The sequence below is a fragment of the Chondrus crispus genome, genomic scaffold (genome assembly GCF_000350225.1).
Source record: "Chondrus crispus Stackhouse genomic scaffold, scaffold_237, whole genome shotgun sequence".
Classification (NCBI taxonomy): domain Eukaryota; phylum Rhodophyta; class Florideophyceae; order Gigartinales; family Gigartinaceae; genus Chondrus; species Chondrus crispus.
The window spans coordinates 135948-155817 of NW_005179113.1; the positions used below are offsets into that span (position 1 = coordinate 135948).

General features: G+C 51.9%; 11 protein-coding genes; 4 read left to right on the forward strand and 7 right to left on the reverse strand.

Moving 5' to 3' along the window:
- Positions 1-185: 185 nt before the first annotated feature.
- On the forward strand, positions 186-2264 carry CHC_T00004564001 (hypothetical protein). XM_005715898.1 is given in 2 exon segments: positions 186-1802; positions 1803-2264. 1 exon segment carries the CDS (start codon positions 186-188, stop codon positions 1800-1802), a length of 1617 nt encoding a protein of 538 aa, XP_005715955.1. The 3' UTR covers positions 1803-2264.
- Positions 2265-2279: 15 nt separating this feature from the next.
- CHC_T00004565001 (hypothetical protein) lies at positions 2280-4388 on the reverse strand. Its single transcript, XM_005715899.1, has one exon. It carries the CDS (start codon positions 4386-4388, stop codon positions 2280-2282), a length of 2109 nt encoding a protein of 702 aa, XP_005715956.1.
- A 2-nt stretch (positions 4389-4390) lies between these two features.
- Positions 4391-4507, reverse strand: CHC_T00004566001 (hypothetical protein). Its single transcript, XM_005715900.1, has one exon. It carries the CDS (start codon positions 4505-4507, stop codon positions 4391-4393), a length of 117 nt encoding a protein of 38 aa, XP_005715957.1.
- Positions 4508-4513: 6 nt separating this feature from the next.
- Positions 4514-5035, reverse strand: CHC_T00004567001 (hypothetical protein). Its single transcript, XM_005715901.1, has one exon. It carries the CDS (start codon positions 5033-5035, stop codon positions 4514-4516), a length of 522 nt encoding a protein of 173 aa, XP_005715958.1.
- A 617-nt stretch (positions 5036-5652) lies between these two features.
- CHC_T00008571001 (TBPIP domain containing protein) lies at positions 5653-6482 on the forward strand. The gene is made up of 2 exons (XM_005715902.1): positions 5653-5715; positions 5823-6482. Exons 1-2 carry the CDS (start codon positions 5653-5655, stop codon positions 6480-6482), a joined length of 723 nt encoding a protein of 240 aa, XP_005715959.1.
- Positions 6483-6563: 81 nt separating this feature from the next.
- Positions 6564-7853, reverse strand: CHC_T00004568001 (hypothetical protein). The gene has a single exon (XM_005715903.1). It carries the CDS (start codon positions 7851-7853, stop codon positions 6564-6566), a length of 1290 nt encoding a protein of 429 aa, XP_005715960.1.
- A 545-nt stretch (positions 7854-8398) lies between these two features.
- On the forward strand, positions 8399-10349 carry CHC_T00004569001 (hypothetical protein). Its single transcript, XM_005715904.1, has 3 exons — positions 8399-8512; positions 8676-10029; positions 10279-10349. The coding sequence occupies exons 1-3, from the start codon at positions 8399-8401 to the stop codon at positions 10347-10349; spliced, it is 1539 nt and encodes a 512-aa protein (XP_005715961.1).
- A 10-nt stretch (positions 10350-10359) lies between these two features.
- Positions 10360-10773, reverse strand: CHC_T00009312001 (microsomal glutathione S-transferase). The gene has a single exon (XM_005715905.1). The coding sequence runs from the start codon at positions 10771-10773 to the stop codon at positions 10360-10362; it is 414 nt and encodes a 137-aa protein (XP_005715962.1).
- A 322-nt stretch (positions 10774-11095) lies between these two features.
- On the forward strand, positions 11096-12316 carry CHC_T00004570001 (hypothetical protein). The gene is made up of 3 exons (XM_005715906.1): positions 11096-11148; positions 11442-11801; positions 11929-12316. Exons 1-3 carry the CDS (start codon positions 11096-11098, stop codon positions 12314-12316), a joined length of 801 nt encoding a protein of 266 aa, XP_005715963.1.
- A 32-nt stretch (positions 12317-12348) lies between these two features.
- On the reverse strand, positions 12349-14242 carry CHC_T00004571001 (hypothetical protein). The gene is made up of 3 exons (XM_005715907.1): positions 14201-14242; positions 12552-14085; positions 12349-12356 (listed from the first exon to the last, which is right to left on the reverse strand). The coding sequence occupies exons 1-3, from the start codon at positions 14240-14242 to the stop codon at positions 12349-12351; spliced, it is 1584 nt and encodes a 527-aa protein (XP_005715964.1).
- A 2439-nt stretch (positions 14243-16681) lies between these two features.
- On the reverse strand, positions 16682-19360 carry CHC_T00004572001 (hypothetical protein). Its single transcript, XM_005715908.1, has one exon. The coding sequence runs from the start codon at positions 19358-19360 to the stop codon at positions 16682-16684; it is 2679 nt and encodes an 892-aa protein (XP_005715965.1).
- Between the last annotated feature and the right edge of the window lie 510 nt (positions 19361-19870).

Consider the following 19870-nt stretch of genomic DNA (forward strand, 5'->3'; position numbering starts at 1 on the left):
TAACCTCTTCCCCGACATCATCGCCTTCTTCGGGCCCTAGTGAATATACTAGAAGGTGCTACTCGAACCAGGAGCTTCTTGATTTGCGAGACACTCTTGACGATGAAAGCTCTCTGTCTGAAGCACAAAGGCTGAAGCTGGGCCCCGTATTTTGCTCAAAAGCTGGGCATCGATGGGCTTTGAGAATGTTTTCTGGAGTACTTGCTTCTGAAAGAGAGAGGCATACCCCTGCATTAACCTCTTCCCCGACATCATCGCCTTCTTCGGGCCCTAGTGAATATACTATACATAGAGCCGCACATTCACATGGAATTGGTCTTCCCTCGCATCACGAGGGGGCCAAATCATCTGAGTCAACCCCGATCGGATCTTTCGAAAGAGATATGTTCTCGCGATCAAGTCGTGGTGCTGGCAATGGTTACTCTTCCTCGCGAAGGTCCCCATCGCCACCTCCTAAACGCTTCGACCTTGCAAACCGTTTCTCTATGAAGACGGATAGAAGCCGCATAGGAAGCATAGGGAATACGGAAGGCAAACTATGGGGAAATCCTTCCTCACCTGGCAAAGCGGAAAAGTCGTCGGGGAGGATCGACAACAACAGGCGATCGCCTAGTCCCCTGGGTTCTCCGCGCTCACATTTACTGACATATCAAAAGGCAAGTTCACCTCAATCCTCTTGTCCTCCTGGTTTTGGTCCTCCCAACACTCAAAGAAATACTTCCACTAGAGCATCAAGGGCTTCAACGAATGCCGCTAGAGAAGCATTTTTCAAATCCAGGATATGCCGCGGTCCGAACATGAGCGCCAATTTTGCCTCTCGCATGGCATATAGACAAGGGGCTTCGGGTACCGATACAAATTCGGTTGCGAACGTCGAAGCTGTTGATCCTCTGCTAACATCTGATGGACTGGCCGCGGATGTGATGAGCCCTGTGTTGCCTTCGTCCATATGTGAAAATCATCCCGACGTTGCTAGAGGCACTGAAGAATGCGCTCAAATACCACATTTGGATCGCCCCACTTTTGAATATACTATTGCCTCTGACATATCATTTGAAGACTTCTCGAAAAGACTTGCTCAGGAGGCTTCTACGATGCCGCTCAGCGAAAACAAACACGAGATTACGTTCCCGACCAGACAACGCACTCCGAAGGCAGAAGCAGTGTCGGAATGGCTTACAGAACGACCATCAGACGGGGAGCATTCTGGGAGAGAAAAGTTGCCAGAGGAAGATGTCGACGAGCTGCAAAAGTGGTTTGGGCGTATGGCAGTACCACTAACAGAGGCCGCCATAGAGGGGGTTGCGTCTCCTCAGCCTGCAATTGATTCATATCCTGAACCCATAGGCATTCACAAGACAGAAAACAATGAGCAGCTAGATTCTACGGTTTTGTCGTTTTTTGATACGATAAGATCTCAAGCGTTGTCATGTGATTTACCAACTGATACCGAAACAGCCACTGGGAGCTATCGAAAAAAGTCTGAAAGTAATCGAACACCGCCACACAATGATGAACAACAGTCTCGTGGACTGAAGAGAGCCGACTATTTGAAAGAATCCGAACCGCTTGAGAGCTCTGAGGTTGAGCGATTTTTTCAGCTTTTTACCGAAGGGAAGCCAGTTTTTAGTCTGGATAGACCAGCATCACATGGAAGACAGGATCTTTCTTCACCACAGAAAATGGAGGACTCAGTGTCCAGTCGTTTGTATCATAAGGTAGAGGCGTCAGATCAGGAAGGCGATAACGCGGGTCTGAAACTGTTGTGGGCTGAACTGGCAGCTGCGAACCAGGTTGAGTGACATAACTTGCTTGAGTGCATTGGGGATTGCGTTGCGGAGCAAGTATATGAGTAAGCCTCTGATCTTCTCGACGACAACATTGTTTGCTAAATGATAAGCGCTACTGACGCGGTCTTTTGCAAGAGGGCTGCAGGATAGAGTTGGATTTCATCGCAACAACAAGTACTTCGGAAGGCCAGGCCCTGAAAATCGGCAAAAATGTACAGCCGGCTGCCCTGTTGTTACGCTCCAGGCGCCAGGCAAGAGAATATTTTAGCGTGATGGTACTCCTTTAAGCTAGCAGTTAATGAAGAGACGGGCACCGAGCATCGTATGTTGCAGGCCCCATCATGTTGACTCTCAGGGCGTTCTGTCGACACAGAACTAAAAGGTTCTCCAAGCAGCGTCGGCATCACAGGCGGGACTTCATGTAGACTCTTTTAGTTCAAATCATCAAAAAACTGGTCTGAGGTTTCTGTCTTAGCAAAGCTTCCACTACTACGCCTTGAATGACAGAGCATTAATGGTAAATACCCCTACTACACCAAGAATTAGTTGCAGAGGCACCCCAAAAATAACCCAGTCCATGAAAGTGTATCCGCCAGGTCCATGAACCATTAAATTGGTTTGATATCCGATTGGTGTCGAGAAGCTTGACGATGCTCCAATCATAAGCGTGTACAACAGTTTGAGAGTCTCACCTTGGCTAGACTTTTTGCTTTTCAGAATGCTGGTGATGACTGGAAACATAAGAGAAACAGCCGCATTGTTTGTAATCACGGAGGATAACAGAGCTGTTCCGATATAGATTCCGAAAAGCAGGCCGATGGGGCCAATCGGCTCAAAGATATTAACAATGAAGTTGGCCAACTGTTCGGCTGCTCCAGTCTTTTCCATACCTTTCGAGATTCCGAAACTGGCGGCGATGGTAATAATGACTTCGAGATCAACCGAGCGAGCGGCATTTCGCATCGATAGACAACCGGTTGCTATCATCAAAAACGATGCACCGGCCGCGGCGCTGAGCAACGGCAAAACCTCTGCCGTTGCCAGAGCAATCATGGTTACTGCAATCAGTGCAGAGATTGCCATATGGAGCTTGTCTTCGCGTGGAGGCTGGGAGCCAGAAACTTCTGAAACCAACGCGAAGTTTGAGTCTTTTCCGTATCTAAGTGTGAATTCGGAACCTGTTTCTACTAAAAGTGTATCCCCAGGCCGAAGGGTGATATCCGCAATTCTTTCCTTAACATGCTCTCCTTGTCTGTGCACGGCAATAATTGCTGCTGAAAATCGGGACCTAAACTTGGATTCCTTGGCAGTCTTCCCGACCAGCATCGAAGATGAGGAAATGACAAGCTCTACCAGACGTCTGTGGTGTCTCTCAATTTTCATTTTCTGGGACTGTCCCGTTGCGGGAACAAGCCCAGGGATGTGATAGAGCTCTGTTACGGTCTCCACGATTCCAGCAAAAAGCAGCGTGTCTCCAGCTTCAATCTTTGTGTCTGGAGCGACGGCAGGGATAAGGGTGCCATCCGCACGAGTCACTTCAACCAGATAGAGTCCCTGAAGTTGCCGTAGACCAGCTTCCTGCACTGTATCACCAACAATTGGAGAGCGCTCCTGAACAAGTAGAGCAACTGTGTACTCGCGGGGGTTCCGGATGATTGCACCAACGCCAGTCTGGCCACGGTCGCGGATCAATAATCGAGTTGTGGCAAGCATATATACTACACCGGCAACAAACAGGATTGCTCCGACAGGCGTAATTCCAAAGATGGGTAATCCGGTGGGTTGCCCATTGTCATCCGTCAGCAACTCACTCTGGCGAGCCAAACCATCTACCACAAGATTGGTACTGGTACCGAGGAGAGTAATTGTGCCTCCAAGGATGGCGGCATTGTTCAAAGGCATAAGCAGTCTCGATATTGCAAAGCTTGAGCGGCGAGACCATGATTGCACGACAGGGATAAGCATAGCCACGACTGGGGTGTTGTTCAGAAATGCAGAGATAATACCAACGGGAAACATTACCCGAAGCTGGGCCTCCCACAGGAACCTGGGTTTGCCAAGCAAAACACGAAAAATAGGCACCAGGATAGAGGTTCTCTGAATTCCCTCCGCGACCACGAACAAAATGGCAACTGACAACACACCAGTGTTTGAAAATCCTTCTACAGCCTCTGCAGGCTCAACAATCTTGAGGACAAGCATGACGGTAAGACCCAGCAGCATCGATACTGCTGTGGGAAGAGCGTTTGTTATCAACAAGGACAGAGTGCCTGAGAGAATTGCATAGGAAGCCCATGCCTTCCAGGAGATGTCGTCAAAAGCGAAAATGCCGAGCATCGCCAGCCCAAGTGCGAGAACACAAAGAAAAACGAGGATCCCCCAATTGTCTTTGGCGAAGCGAAGAGTGTACTTGCCAATTGCTTTAAAGATACCATGTTCCCTAAGCAGATCAGCGAACTTGGGATGGTATTTTTGAACACCAGCATAGAAAGGGTTGTCAACACTGGTGCTGGACCTTGGGTTTGGCAACGGAGGGGGAGGGGGACCCGTTTCCAAATTTGAGTTTGAACGACTTCCTTGAAGACGAAGCGAGGACATGTTCAATTTGCTGTTGGCCTTTGAGTCAGGGTCGGCGGGGTCAGTTGTAGCATTGAGGTTGAAGGGTTCGGGGTCCGGATGTGAGGGGATGGCGATAACTTGAAAATCAAGGTTCTCATCACTGGTTAGCGGGCGATTAAGCGGGGAACGTTGCGGACGGCTACGCATGCGCCGTTGACGAGGAGACGAAGAAGCTGAAGGATGTTGAGGAATGCTTGGCTGACGGTCCAAGTCAACAGAATTGCTCGCGGTGCTCGGGCGTCGTTGCGACATTGTGAAGTAATTGCACACTTGACACAGACGATAGAGACGGTGGCGAGCCGTAGAAGGGAGGGACGAGTCAAAGGCAGTTGAGATATGCTTCGACTTTGTTGTGATATAGTTCGATTTTGTTGTGATATGGTTCGGGAGCACGCGTGAAGTTTGTAAGTGGGGAGGCTGGCGGAGGAGCAGAGTCGCGGTTGAGGGGAAGAAGTGTCGTTATATGAGGGTAAGGGTAAGTTGTTGCATGGAAAAAAGCGGGAGAAAAGAGGGTGTAATGGTACCCTGGAGGGTAGCTTCTCAGATGAAGAGTGGGATGAAACAATTTTACGAGCGGCGGCAGAGCCGGGAATAAGAATGTCCGGTGTGGCAGGTCGGAAGGGCATGTTCGGGCCGGCTTGCGACTGTACTCCTGTTACAGTAAATTACCCAAGGGTACAGTCTGGCATGGGCAATATCAAAGTACTGTAATGCAAATATTTGACAGTTGCCTTATTTTTGGTCTGGCTGACGGTGGCCCCTCGTAGACGAAATTTCGTTTTGCGATGGAAATGCCTCAGAATTTGCGATTGGGCTGTGATCCACCTCCTGCTCCTTTCGATGGAGTACGAAAAATGCAGATTCGACGTTGCTAATTCGGTTCGGGCGAACTATTTACAGTAAAGCTAAATTGAAAACTGACGAATAAATGTACAATACAGGTGCCCTGATCGGGTTTCCTCCATTGTACAAAACATTTGAAAGCAGAAAGCTTTCGATCCGCCAAGACACGCATCCCAAGACTCTCAAAACCTCGCATGCACCCGCCAAAACCTTGACCTCAAATTTTTTGGCATTGTGTTTGTTTTCTTGCGACACGCTTGCCAAACGAAATTGTACACTCCTTTGCTTTTCGCGTTACATCCTTCTTCAAGGGAAGACGCGTAAGAACCAATTTTCTGGACTCTCTGGTTCCGCATGCAAACCTGCTCAGGACGTACTTGTCGTCTTGAACATTTGAACCATGGCAAAGGCGAAACAAAAAGCTTCTGATGAAGAAGATATCGTCTACACGTTTCTCAGCAAGGTGAGTCTGTCAGCCTCAGCATTGACATGTACCCAGCTCTGTATTTTATCCAGTGCCCACGTCTAATAATCTGCGTATGAACAAATTCTTTCGTGCGCACTCGTCAGGAAAACAGACCGTTCAGTGTGCAGAATATCGTCGACGCGTTGCAAAAGAATGGTGTAAAGAAGACCGCCGTTGAGCGCTCTCTAGCGTCTCTCGTCGAAAAGGGCTTGGTCAAGAAGAAGGAATATGGAAAGGCTAAAATTTTTATTCTTGCCCAAGACAAGATCGAGCTTCCGGACCCGGAGGAAGTGACCCGACTCGACGAAGAACTCAAGTCAATGTTGGCAGAAGTATCTGACCTTACAGAACGAAACGATAACCTGCAGTCCACTGTCAATATGCTCAAGAGTCAGTACACGTTGGAGCAAGCGAAGGTTCAGGATGAGAAGTTGACTAACGTCCTCGCCGAAAAGGATGCGAAGAGAGCCGACCTTGGGGATGGATCGAAACTCATGACAACGGAAGACAAACTGAAACTAGAAAAAGACTACTACAACGTCCGTGCACTTTGGAAGAAGTACAAAAGGATAGTAACGGACATCGTGAACCAAATCGGAGAGGCAACGGGCAAGAAAAACTCGGAGCTATTCGAGGACATGGGTATTGAGACTGACGAATCTGTCAACATCAAAATTTCCGATTTCCCAGACATCCAGAACCCCCTGAAGGCTAACCGATTCGGGAATACCAAGCGTGCTATCAAGCGCCAACGTCAGAAATAAGTTATGCCTGTCTCGAAGAACAGCCGCTTCCAGCAAGGCATCCTGTTCTGACTATGACATCTGAGCCTATACTATGCTAAGCTATCCATTCGCATTGGAAACCACTTCGATGATCTCTGCTGTAATTCTAGCCTGTCGCTCCTTGTTATATCGCATTTGAAGCGAAGCAACTATATCTCTTGCGTTGTCCGTGGCGGCGGTCATGGCCGCCAGGCGACTTGCTTGCTCCGAGGCAATTGCTTCTCGCACTATACGGATGAGTTGACTGGTGACGTACATCGGTAACATGGAATTCAAGAGTCGGATGGCCTCGTCATCACTTATACTGTAGAAAGACCTCGAACGTCTGGGGTAGTCATCAGCGTGTGATGTTCCGTTTCCGTGTGAGTGTGGCTGAAGACCAGTCTGGGCAGTTTGAGAGCGGCGTGTGGTCAGTCGCCCATTCTTCGTAGTTAGAGTCAACTGGAAGAGCTCATCGCCCACCGCCTCAAGACCTGTGGGAGTGAGAGGGAGAATTGTGCGCGCGCTCGGTGCATTTGACAGCAGAGAAACGAAACGAGTATAGATGATCTCAACGCGATCAACCCCACCGGCAATAAATTCACTGAGCAAGGTGTGACTTAGAGTAGTCGCGATACTCTCCGCTTCCGTGGAACGTCCAATTGGGCTATAGAACCGCACAGGGATATTGGGGTAATGTCTATCGAAGAAGAGTTTTGCGGTACGACCGACAAGCACCAGCTCTACCGGTTTCCCGATACTCTCCAGCTCCTTGATTCTTCGGGTAGAACGCGCGATAATCTGCTTGTTGTATGGGCCGCAAAAGCCCTTATCAGCGGTGAGCACTGTTACGATGGTAGCATATTTCTTCCTGACCTTGTGTCCATAGGTGCGATCTGCGCCGTCATCACTCAGCAATGAGAGGTAAATCTTATCCAGAAGGGCCTTCTGCACGACAGGGTCGGCGAGCAGTGCGCCGTGTGTATCGGAGAGACTGTGTGGAGGCGTAGCGTGGGCTACGGCGTGGACGTCGATTTTCCGTGTGAGGACCTCTTGGACGAGCGAAGCGAGAATGTGTTGCAATTCCTCGGCAAATGGGCGAGTGCGGAGAGCGGCGGCGGACGATGCGCGGATGCGTGCGGCGGCGACGATGCGCAGGGCGGAGACAATCTTCTCGGCGGCTTGCACGGAGGAGATGCGACGGCGGAGCTCGTGGGACGCCGTCGACATGGACATCGGGATGCGGCCGAGTGTAGGAAGCGAGAAGGATCGCGAAGGACGCGAGGTGGATGAATTGAAGTGCGCGCGAGGGCGGCGCGCGGAGATTGGCGTGGCGGCCGCGAAGGCCGGCGTAGGGGAGGGGAATGTCATGTTGAAGGGTTGTTTAGAATGTGGGGAAAATGCAAGGGGAACGGGGCATCGTCGTGGTTGGGTGGCGAGGGAGGCGGGTTTGAGGCGAGGGGGAATTCGCAGAGTAGTCGGTAATGCCGGCAATACCAGAAGTGAAAGCGGTGGGCGTCGAAGAAGGTTCAAGTGAGCGGAGGATGTGTGTGCGAAAAGGAGGACTGCGTTGGCGTCAGAGGTAGGGGGCGAGTGGCTGGTGTGGGAGGTGCACCGCGGCGGACAATTATTGAAGGGCGGGGATTTGCGACGAGAAACATCAGAGGCTTTGTCGTGCCATGATTGGTATGACTTCGGGGGCGGATTCACCGTTGAAGATATTTGCCAAGGCCAGCAGATATCTGACGAATGCGTGGGGCGACACGTGGCAATTACACGTGGCAGAGGATCGGAGGCAAATCGCGTGAGCAGGCTGCGGAAGAAAATCGCTGTGGCACGGAAGGCTACCCATGATCACAACGGATACCCGCTGTGATCGGTTCGGAATCCAAACCCGAAGTTTGGATGTCCGCATCATGTTTAATGATCCAGTTTTATGCTTATTTCCATCGCCCCGGAGAGGGGCCCTCCTGGCCAGACAAGGATTGCACAGCAGCCTACTGTACCGCACAGCCCCTATCGCCAATCTCGTTCCTCATCTGAATAACCCGGAGCCAGCCAGTCCCCATACGAGCTCCTTCTCCTGATCGGTTAGACCCTCGACATCATTGCTGCTCAAAAATGCACCAGGTCTGAGTGCAACTCCTCATCGACGCCTTTCCGTGTTATGCTCATCGCCCCGCAGAAATTGAGATTCGCCGCATCACTTTTCTCCGTTCCATCATGTCAACTTTCATGACGAAGTCCTGCTTCATCAACGCGGCCGCCATTCCCACTACTGCCTGCAGGCTATTCTCGTCCACCACTTCGCACCAGCGCCCCGCCTTCTCCACCGGCATATCCATCCGTCGTCACGCACGATCTACCATCCGCACCTCTCCGCCACTCCACCGCCACATCCCCCATGCCTCAGCCACGCAAGCCACCCCTCCCTCGCAGTCGGCCACGCTCGTCCGAACAGTCATCTCTCAAGTCGTCTCTCTCTCCATCCTCGTTAACATCCAAGCCTTCGTGGCCGCCCGCCTCGCCGCTCTGGGCATCACCTTCCCAGCCCCTCTGGCTGCCATGCTTCTTATTTTTTTCGTCCTCTCGCTAACTCGCTACCTGGGCCATTCTCAAACCGTCGACTGGGCCTGCATGCACTACTTCACCCCGGGCGTCGCATTCCTCAGCCGCTGGCTCGCCGTCTTCTTCGTCCCGAATCTCGTCATGCTGCCACTCGCTCCGCAGCTCCCGGCTGCCGATCTCGCAAAGATCGCGTTCATCATCGTCGCAGGGTTTTTTACCTCTTTGTTTTCGTCAGCTGTCACTTGCTCCTTCCTGCGCTTTGCAGTGCGGAAGACAACGGGTCGAACTCCGCCCAAGGTTATTTCGCAGACCGTCACGTCCACCCCTCCATCGAACATGCTCATTGGATCTCTTGCCGCAATCATCGCTTTGACACTTGCTTTTTCCGTTCGCGCCGCCTCAGTCACGTGCCTACCCGCTAAGATTTTCGCCCTTTCCGCCACTGTCCTCACATTTTGCATTGGGCAGCGCCTTCCTCGTCAGCTCAAGGCAGTTTTCCACCCGCTTATCACCTGTACCGCGGGTACTATTGGCCTAATGGCACTGCTCGGCTCGGCAACTGGCCTCGGATTCACGACCGCTTTGTCGTCTTACTATATTCGCACGGCCGGTGCGTGGGGTGGGGGTAATGTCCTTGCAACACTCCTAGGGCCCGCCGTTATCACTTTTGCCTTCACCATGGATGCCCAACGCAAACTGGCTCTGGCTCGCGTCGTCGAGGTTGTCGGCACTACGCTCGCTGCCACACTCACGGCTCTGTTCGGCACGGCCGTGGCCGCTCGCGCTCTAAAGATGACCGGTGCCTCTCGCCTCCTAGTTGTTCCGAGGACGATTACGGCACCGTTGGCCGTAGCGATTGCGGAATTGTTGGGAGCCAATGTTGGGCTTTCAGCTAGCGTGGTCGCGTTGACAGGGCTGCTGGGCGCAAGTATTGGTGCGACAGTTCTATCGGCAGCGCGTGTAAAGGACCCCGTCGTTCGTGGCCTGTCGATGGGAACCGCTGCGCACGGCTTGGGAACGGCCGCGCTGAGCGACGAAGGGGCCGCGTTTCCGTTTTCGGCGCTCGCGATGACGTTGGTCGGGATCTTCAGCACCGTGCTGATTGCATATGCCCCGTTCCGGGCGCTACTGATACGCGTAGCTGTGGGCAAAGTTATGGCTGGCGTGCCCATCAGCCAATAGACGATATTGGTATCGCAGGCACGGTTCGAAGAAATTTGTGAATAAGGGTATTGGGACCCCTGCCCGCTTCCCTTTTGGTTCCGTTTACTGCACAAAAAAAGTAGCTGGTGCGAGTGAAAGTTTGTTATTAGGAGCGAAGGATTGTAAAAGCGGTATAACAGGCACCACCTACGAGATAAAAAAGGCCGTAGAGACCCCACAATCCTTCATGCGGGTTTCCCCGGTAGTATCCCTTGGCGTAGTATACTCTGCCAACATTGTAAACAACACCGGCTGCAGTTGAGAATATTGGTGTAGTGATTCCGGAGATGAAAAGAAAGGAGAGGAAGCCCGGATTCCATTCGAGGGAATTTTGATGTGCGCGTTGCACGCAATTAAATGGGGACGGCTCCTTGTTCTCGTACATAGTCGGATACTTGACATCGTGCTCCTTACGAGCTTTTGCAAGACGAAGCGCTTGCCACATTAAGATGAACCAGTTTTGCACGGCGACCAGGATGATGAGCCCATAAAGCCTTGGAATTTCGATCGCGAGTGTCATGGCAGATGGCAATTGGCACTTCACGCTCAGCTTGTGCGGCGACAGTAAGGGGACAGGGTGATTGGAACAGAAGGACGGAAGGATCGCAGGCAAGACAAAATTTAAGAAGATGTCGGTCGGGGCTTATGAACTCTTTCGTTGTTGAGGATGTGACTCGTCTCACTGCCACGGTTGCACAGTGATGAGAGTGGCAGCAGGGATGTACCATACGATGTACCATACACGAGCACAGTGCTTGCGCGGGCATACAGCTCAGTAATCGACTGCTGTTCACGACGTGTCCTGTATTCTCGGTAACCGTTGCGGCTTTCGATTTGCTGACATGCGGCTCGGGAACCGAGGGCACCGAGGGCGAGCAGATCCGCGAGGCATCTTGTGATTGGCCATAACTCGTTTCGTGACGTCACCACGGGAGCGAGCTCTCTGTACAGTACCCAAGGGTACAGCATCACAGTCCTTTGTCCTATCTGGCATGGTCATTCGTAACCTTGTTTGACCTGGCGGGCGAGTTCGTTTTCCGCCACCTCCCGTACGCAGAGCCGCGCTCCCTGTCCATCACCACCTACTCTAGAGCCAACAAGAAAGAGGCCGCTTTAGCATTTTTTCTTCTCGAAAATGACTTCCGATTTGGTTTATGCCCTCGACTTTGACGGGGTCATCTGTGATAGCGTCGGCGAGAGCAGCATCGCTGCTGTTCGAGCTGCTTGTGACTTCTTCCCGGACACTACATTCCCGACCGATCCAGACGGAAATACAGCGCACTGGGTTTACGATGCACTACGGGCCGTCCGTCCGGCCATCTCTACGGGATACGAGAACGTAGTCTTGGCACGGTGGCTATCGGGTATCCAAAAAGATGACGTCCAGGAAAAGTTTGTTGAAAGCGTGCTAGAGGATTGGGAGGCAATTAAGGAAGCCCTGATGGCAGACTGGGAAGTTTCCAAAGACGATCTAGTAGAGGCATTCGGTCATGCGAGAGACAAGTGGATCGAGAAAGATCTCGACTCTTGGGTAAATGCTAATCGAATGTACGAGCCCTAACGTCCCATACATGCCTTTTTAATATTGCTGGGCGCTAATTTCCTACTGCTGCATACTGACGTGTTTGTCTCCACGATCGTTACGTCGCGTCATCTCATTGCGTTTGCCGGGCAGCTTTCCAGGTGTGGCTGATGCATTGAATTTTGCTTCCGCGCCGCTGTACATAATCACAACGAAGCAGACCCGATTTTGTCTTCTCCTTCTCGAGCGCTATGGAATCAAGAATATACAAAAGGAAAACGTTTTCGGATATGGCACCGGATCCAAGATATCCGTCTTGAAGAAGATTCTCGCATCCCCTGAACACAAAGGGAAGAAGTTGGTTTTCGTGGAGGATCGTTACGATACCCTTGAGGACGCCTCTTTGAGCTTATTAGGAACTCCTCTAGATTTGTACCTTGCCACTTGGGGTTACAATACGGCTGAAACGAAGCGTGTTGCGGAGCTGCACCCCTACATTACCCCACTTGATCTCCCCACCTTTGTTTCCAAACTACAGTGATGTCGTTGATTTGCCAACGGATGTCCATAGTCTCAGAAGTCTGTGTTCAATCATTCTCGTCCAGTCGGTCACAGCCCTGCCCGTAGACCAGGTGCAGACGACAGTCGTCGAAGAGAAACCCTCTCTTTTGATATTGCATGAGCGTCCAAAAGACACCCCAAGACATTCAACTGGATTACCTTCCACAATGCTCGAAGAGGAACTAGCAGTCCGTGTGCCGTCTCAGGCTCGACACTTGCTGTATAAGTAGAAGCAACAATCCCATCGACAACGATATCGCCGTGGAGCGTTTGTGGATTGAATACACCCTCAGCATGGACGTACGACACGCTTGTAATCTGTGCTCGTCCCGCGTTTCCAGAGAACAAGAAATCTCCCACTCTGGCCTCAGATGCACGTTTTAAAGCTCCATTAATGTACAGCAAGTGCCCTGGCGTCAGTCTTAGATTCTTTCCACATCTTGTTCCAATCCTTACGAACAAATAGGTTCCATCTTCCGAACTGTGTGTGAACATGAAGATGCGTGAGAATCTCTCTGGGGCAACCTTGACTTCCTCTCCGATGGTCAAACTGCGCATCTCCACTACAGAGCCGTTGAGTAGTTCCACTTTTGCGGAAGCAGGGAAACACAAGGACTCCCCGGAATTCGATTCCAAATCGAAAAGACTTTCACCATCGGCTTCGCCAGTACCGTCAATGAGCCCGTCGTCGCCCCCGTCTTCAGCTGGGCTTGATATTGCGATTTCAGCGTCTTCACCGGAATTGCCTGCTGAGCTCCCATTAATATCTGCAATACTCTCATTTCCAGTCCCTAGACCCGTGTCAGGGGACGGAGCATCGGATCCATTTGCAATGTCCACAATGGATATATCCTGAGGAGATGCTGGGTTTGTAATTGCCTGGGCATTCTCCTCGTTTTCATCGGGAAGCATGCTTGGAGTTGGTCCGTCACCGGTTGTCGATACTTCATTCTGTTCACCGATTGCACTGTTTGCATCAGTATCGCTGCCTTGTGCTCCAGGCGGTACCAAATTGCTTGTAGCTGCACTACCGTTAGAGATCGGTTTCTCTTGCATAGGAGAAGAGGTCGCCTCAGAATTAACCTCTGTATCCGTGCCGCCGGAGGGAGTTGCGGGTGGCACCAAACCGCCCCCCGGCTTCGGAATCTCACTGTAGATGCATGTGAAGGTAGGAGCAGCAACAAACATATACTTTTTTCCCGGAGCAAGCTGAAGGTTAAAGAACGATTTCAGTTCTCGTTCAAACTCTCGTATGAAGAAAATGAAGGAGGGGTTAGGGAAGATCCATTTACCACAGGTGCGGGAATCGATCCCCATCCAGAATCCTGTGGATTCGTTTTTCATGATCTCGAAGGTCTGCTGAGCAATATCGTTCTCCTTCAACGGAGCAGGAGATTGAGACTTCTGGTCGTACGCGTAGAGTACTAGGTCCCCGTCCCCATCGCACAGCACTCCGTTTTGGACGATTTTATCATGTGGAACCGTCCAGGTGTGACCGCTCGCGCTGGGTGAGCCTTGTTCAAAATGGTTGATCACGATTGGGCACGGCGCAGAGTTTCCCTGTTGAGAAAGCTCGAAGAACCTACCGTAAACTCCCTTAATATAGCCTTGAGAGAAAGCACGAGCAGGTCCAGCCTCCGATGAGCTCGCACTCATCAGTACCATCGCGGCAATGCTTATGCAGATGATGTTCATCCGTCCTGTTGAATTATAGGAATGAGTGCGTCGGCAATCCACAAGAATCGATCGCTCTGCAGCAAGAGTGAGTTATCCAACATGAGAGGGTGGGAAGCCATCGCAGACCGCATTGCTAAACGCTGTACATTAAAGAGTGTCCCAGAGCTTCTGGTAGTACCGTTTGAACTGGGAGTGCCGAGGCTCTTTTCTTTTGCGATTGATGGCCCATATGCAAATTACCTTGCGTGTAGCAATCACGAGGTGAGGACTTCAGCGCAAATCGCTTGCGGTTATTCGTCGGAATTTGAACGGATAAGGTACATAATATACCCGGCAAAACATAATATGTAGAAGGGAGGCGGACGAAGGAACGGTGTTTGCGCTTAGGACGTCGGGTTCTGCAGAAAGAGTCTACAGATGAACGCTTCTACTGCATTTGGGCCCTATGCGCTTCTCCTGTGTTATGCGTGTACTAGTAACATACTTGCACATATGCCAGCAGACGGTATTTCTTCATCTTTGTTGGTACCTCGAAAGATTGAAATCATATCACGGCCGATAACGTCGGATAGGCCGCTTCGGTATGTACATATCTACAATATAACCTGAATTGTCTTCATCCAGAAGGCGACACTGCAATGCTCGTACTTTTCTATTGTGTCGCCCATCAGCATAAACGCTAAGGTTGAATAATTTTCCATAAGTACTTCTCTTCAGACACCGTAAATGAATTCACAGTTTTCGACGGTGCTCGATCTTCGTAGTGCTGTGGTCTACGTACTGTACTTAATTCCACATCTGCTCGGAGAAAATCCATAGCCAAAAAAGAATTCCCGGTGCTCTTCACATCATACCCTGCTGGACAGATCGTCTGCGAAATGCTGTAGAATGGACAGACGTGTCTGCAGGGCTTAATTCCTGAGCAACCGAGTTGTAATGAATCTAGAGCCCGAAATTTTCATATTGGCAGACTCAAAACTAGGAAATCACAGTTCCAAGCCCCGCGTGTTAGCTGGAATCAAATATCAGGGAGCTTGATGTAGGTGGACTGTACTGTCGTTTAGGCTTTTGCTCTTCTAGCTAGAGTCTTTTTTTTACGTGGCCAGTGAATCTGCTCAAAGAATTTTGGAAAGGCAGGCTTCTTTCTGACGACAAAACCCAATTAGCCCTGCATGTGGCCCGTGGTCTCCTGATGTTGCGATTGTCCTGCATTGCGACTCAAACAATTCCTTTAAAAAGTGTCTGATAGGAAGCTGTATTCAAATTTCATATGGCAAGAACTAAGAAAGGCAAGTTGAGGAGGACAGTGGGGTCGGATCCTCCAAAAGCATCTTCAAAGATGCGTGAAAGTGTGAGCGCAGTGAGGGACCTCTTCTGGAAAAAGGAGACCAAGGATAGAATGGAGATTTTTTGGACACTGCCACATCTTGTCACTCTTGTTTCATTCCTCGTTCTTGTGGGATATGTCTCTGCTTCCGTGCAGATCGAAAACTCACGGCAGATGCGAGCTGAAAGTCTGGCTCAGCGATGCGCATTTGTTTATCTCGTTAGCTCCAACAAGTCAGACATCGACCACCTCGGATATAGCATTCAAAGTCTGAACAAGTATTCGGCACCGGGGATGGCGTATAAAATCGTGGTTGTTCATGAGGGTATCCCTCCAGTTGTTCAAGGCCGAGTACAATCATTAAGCGAAGCTCCCATTGAGTTTCGCGACTTCTCACTTGATGGTCCGCCTACTCTAAACCTCTCTAATGAGATATCGACTTTCTCTAAACGAACACCTTGGGGATACCAAAAAATGATCCGATTCTGGTTCTATTCGGCCATTCTAGCAGACCCGTCCAAAGCTGCCCCTCTTAGTGATCTTGACTATATCGTTCGGCTGGACTCAGACACAGCCTTCACACATCGCATGGGGCGAGACTTTTTCAATGATTTTGTTCTTTCTGGTGCCCAATATGGATACCAACGTATTGCTCAAGACTGCAGCAAAAACTACACAACAGGATTACGTGAGCTTGCAGAATCTTTCATTGAGGTCAACGGAATAACCCCTCGAAGAAAAAACCTGTGGTCTACTTTGAGCAGCACAAGGCATAAGAAGTGTGTTGCCAAATTCGAGAACCATTTCGAGCTCATCAATCTTCGCTTCTTCCGATCACATGCAGGAATACAAGACTGGATAAGAGTGGTCGATGCTAACGGTGGAATTTTCCGCCATCGATGGGGCGATGCAGCTTTACGGTTCATAACAGTTGCGTTATACGCCGCCCCTGAAAAAGTAGTGAGATATGAAGAAAAAGAAGTTTCTTATTGCCATCCTCACCGCATGGGAAAAGGCAATCCATCTCTTGGAGTTGGAGACCATGCTTAACTGTCAGGATTGACCTCATCGTTTAGGCGATGACTCAGCCCTAATGAAGACATCTGTTGATTCACTTTGCGATTACTAATGCAACTTTTTAATTCTTTGTCTAGGTCCCTTCGTTCTTAACAACTCAAGAGCGTTTTGTCTTTTCCTATGGTATTGCATGGCTCCTCCTCACTCTCGATAACTCACTCTACTGAAGCACACGCAGCGTTGAGAAGTATTGCGTACAAATTGAAGCCTCTAGTTTGTACAAGTCTTTCGGTATTGATATATTTATTGATGTCATGTTGGGATTCATCCTTCGTGCTCATATGATAGTGCGTTGGAAGACTTTCGGGTCCCTTCAGAGCAATTGTTACTGTCCCTAAATGAGCCGGTGACCTCCTGATTTAACGTAAGATGAGTAGGAATGTACATGCGTTGATGATGTGGCGCATCCCCTGCATCTGGTACCGCTTTTGCTAACACTCCAAAGACCAAACCCTTTTGCTGACGTCGTCGATTTATTCTAGCGATTGACCTCAACGGTTCACCTCGCAAGTCGAACCCTCTCGCACTGGCAACTGTATTTACAACTGTACATCGTACACAACTTCTTTTCGCGACCATGTGCAGGCCGTCAGCATTGAAGGATTTGAAAACGTTCATTGGGGGATGACTTTGGTACTGCTCCCGCGTGCCCTCCAAGGCGGGGCCAAGAACAATATTCGGACGAAGCGCTTCACGCACCACAGCGGTATCATCTATTCCGGCTGTTGATCGTAGCTCTTCAATCTCCGTTTCTGACACTATTAGCACGTCCTCACTAGTCTTGCAGCTCGTTGGTGTGGTCGAACATTGAGACGCCAAGCGTACTAAACGTACTGGTCGTCCTGCGACTGAGCTGAGCCACTGTGACAGCTCCTCTCCACCAACTGCTGACTTTCCCGTAGCTTCATGCTCCTCTGACGACAAGTGGTTGGTCTTTGTAGTTGGAGACGGCAATGACATGCTTTGTAGTTTTGGGGTCAACGAATCTATGCCTAGGTCAATTGCCATCTTTCGAGGCATTCCGGGTAGTACCCGCTTTTTGTGTAGTTCCAACACGAGGCACGTCTCGTCTTTGGCTAACCACGCAGTCAAGTCGGCCAATATTGGACAGGTTTTAAGGCTAAGAAGGGCTTGAGATCCAGCTTGCTGTATTGCAAAACGGCGATCCCCGAGAATACCCCCTCGTTTATCAAATGTGATCTTTTTGACACTTGTCCCGGCACAGGACTTGACGGGGTAGACATGGAGTGACCGTACGACAAAATGAGACAAGCTCGGGGCGGTGCCGAAGTCCACTTCACCGAGGGACCCGTACACGGAATAGCTGATGTGATTCCGCAAGACGTTAAGTATAGCATGCACATCTGAGGAGCGGCTACCCCACCCGAAAGAGATGCGTACAAGGCCCGTGGGCTTGCCATCAATGACGTCCATAGCATCCCCACAGCGATGCCCCTTCGCAAAATGGGCCGCAACATCCACGTCCGTAAGACCCAGCACCGAGCAGCAAGCCCCCGCGTTGCACATGCACCCCGTACGCGCGTACACGTTGTTCAGCTTCAAGATGGTGCCAATCTCGTTGTGTCCGATGGGATGCCATTGTCTCGACCGTCCCTCGATGCGATATAGAGTGAAGGCCACAACAGTGCTGGCGGTTTGCTCGTCCGCCGGTAGACCCGCGTCACGGTGAATCTTCACCCCTCGCGGCGTAAAAACCTCGGTGAGAAGACTAGAAAACAAGGCTGCCAGCGCGGCGGCATGGGCGTGTATGCCGGCCATGACGATGCTCGGCGGCGAGAAGCGGGCGAGCTGCGACGGAAGGTGGTGGATGGCTTGGATATTGGGCGTGCCCAGTTCGAGCTGCGTTCGCAAATCCGCGGACGGTGCGAAAAGACGTGGAGAGAACGGCGAGACAGCGTCGACAGAGAGGCCTCCTGCGAAGTACGAAGAAGCGGCGGTGGACTTGAGGAGCGATTCGAGGAGCGAGTCGCGGCGCACGAGAAGTGCGCCTAGCCCGGTGAAAGTTGCAGAAAGCTTGTACAGGGAAAAGACGACGGCGTCCACGTATGGGGTGTGGTCGTCAAGGACGAGAGGGGATGAAGCTGCGAGCTTTGCCGTATCCAGCAACGTGATCACTTGCTCCCCCGAGTACGAGTACAAGCCGCAGCGCTTCGCCTCGCGAGCCCAGCGGAACGGGAAGGTAGTTCCCGTGAGATTGCACTCTGCCGGATACGCGAGGACTGCGAACGGTGGGCGGGCGGCCTCTGCCTCCGCGTCGGCGGGACATGTCGGGGTCGATGGGTGGGGCGTGCGACGCAGGTGGCGCTCCAGGCTGGCGGACGTGACGGAGCGGAAGGCGGCGTCGGCGTTCAGGGCCTCGTTGCGGATGCCTCGGACGGCGTTGTGCGCGTGGGCGTGGCACACGAAGGCGTCGGCGGGGGCCCACGGGAGGCGGTGGGCGAGGGTGCGCAGGGCGTCCGTGGCGCCGGACGTGAAGATGACGTGGAAAGCGTGGGCCGAGTCGCCGAGGAAGGCGCGCAGGGCGCAGCGCGCAAGGTGCTGGTGCGGGGTGTCGCGGTTGTGCACGGGCGCGAGGAACGGGGCGGAAGAAGCGTGCGGCAGCGGCAAGGCCGATGCCGCCCAGTCGCCGTAGATGGCGCCGCGGGGGAGAAGGGCGCGCGCCTGGGAGACGGTGGCTGCGTCCATAGGGCGGTCTCGGCGGCGGGCAACGGGGTTTGGGCAGGCGTGGCGAGCAGTTTCGAAGCGTGGATGGGTGGGGGTTTTTTGCGCTGGTTCTTCTACTAGACGGATGTGATGTTTACACGGTTCGGGGGGGTAGCACGGATGCCGGAAGCGAGGGGGATGTTGACTTGGACCTAGCCCTTCGCAGACGAGTTGAGTTGCACAGGGCCAAGGGTGCATACAGATCCCAGAAGGGAGCATTCGTCAAGGTGGGGGTGGAAGAAGCGTTAAGCAACGTGATGAAGATCCCAGAAGAACAGAAAATCTCTCCCATGTGGTGACGACACCCCCGCACTTTGATTGGCTATACTGGCCGCCCAACATGCAACGATTGGCCACAATTCCCCCCTGCCGCCTCCCCCTCCAATCGCACATCGCAGTTGCCATCTTCAATGGCCACAAGCCGCCACCCATCCCCCCTTCCCCGGGACCATCCCTCTTCCCCGCTGGCAATCATCTCAGTAACAGCCTCCCCCTCCCACATCCCTCCGATCCTCGCCCACATCCCCTGCGCCGCAATGCCCGCCTTCATGTCCCCGCCCTCGCGCGCCACACTCCCCACGCGCCACGGTCTCCCGCGTCTCCCGATGTGCCCTCTCTGCCACCGCCGCCGCGCTCCCACGATGCGTTCGAGGCGCGAGAAGCGCCCGCGCGCCTCGCCGCCCCCTTCCACCGCGGACGGGGCGGACACTCTGAAAGCCGCAACTCCTA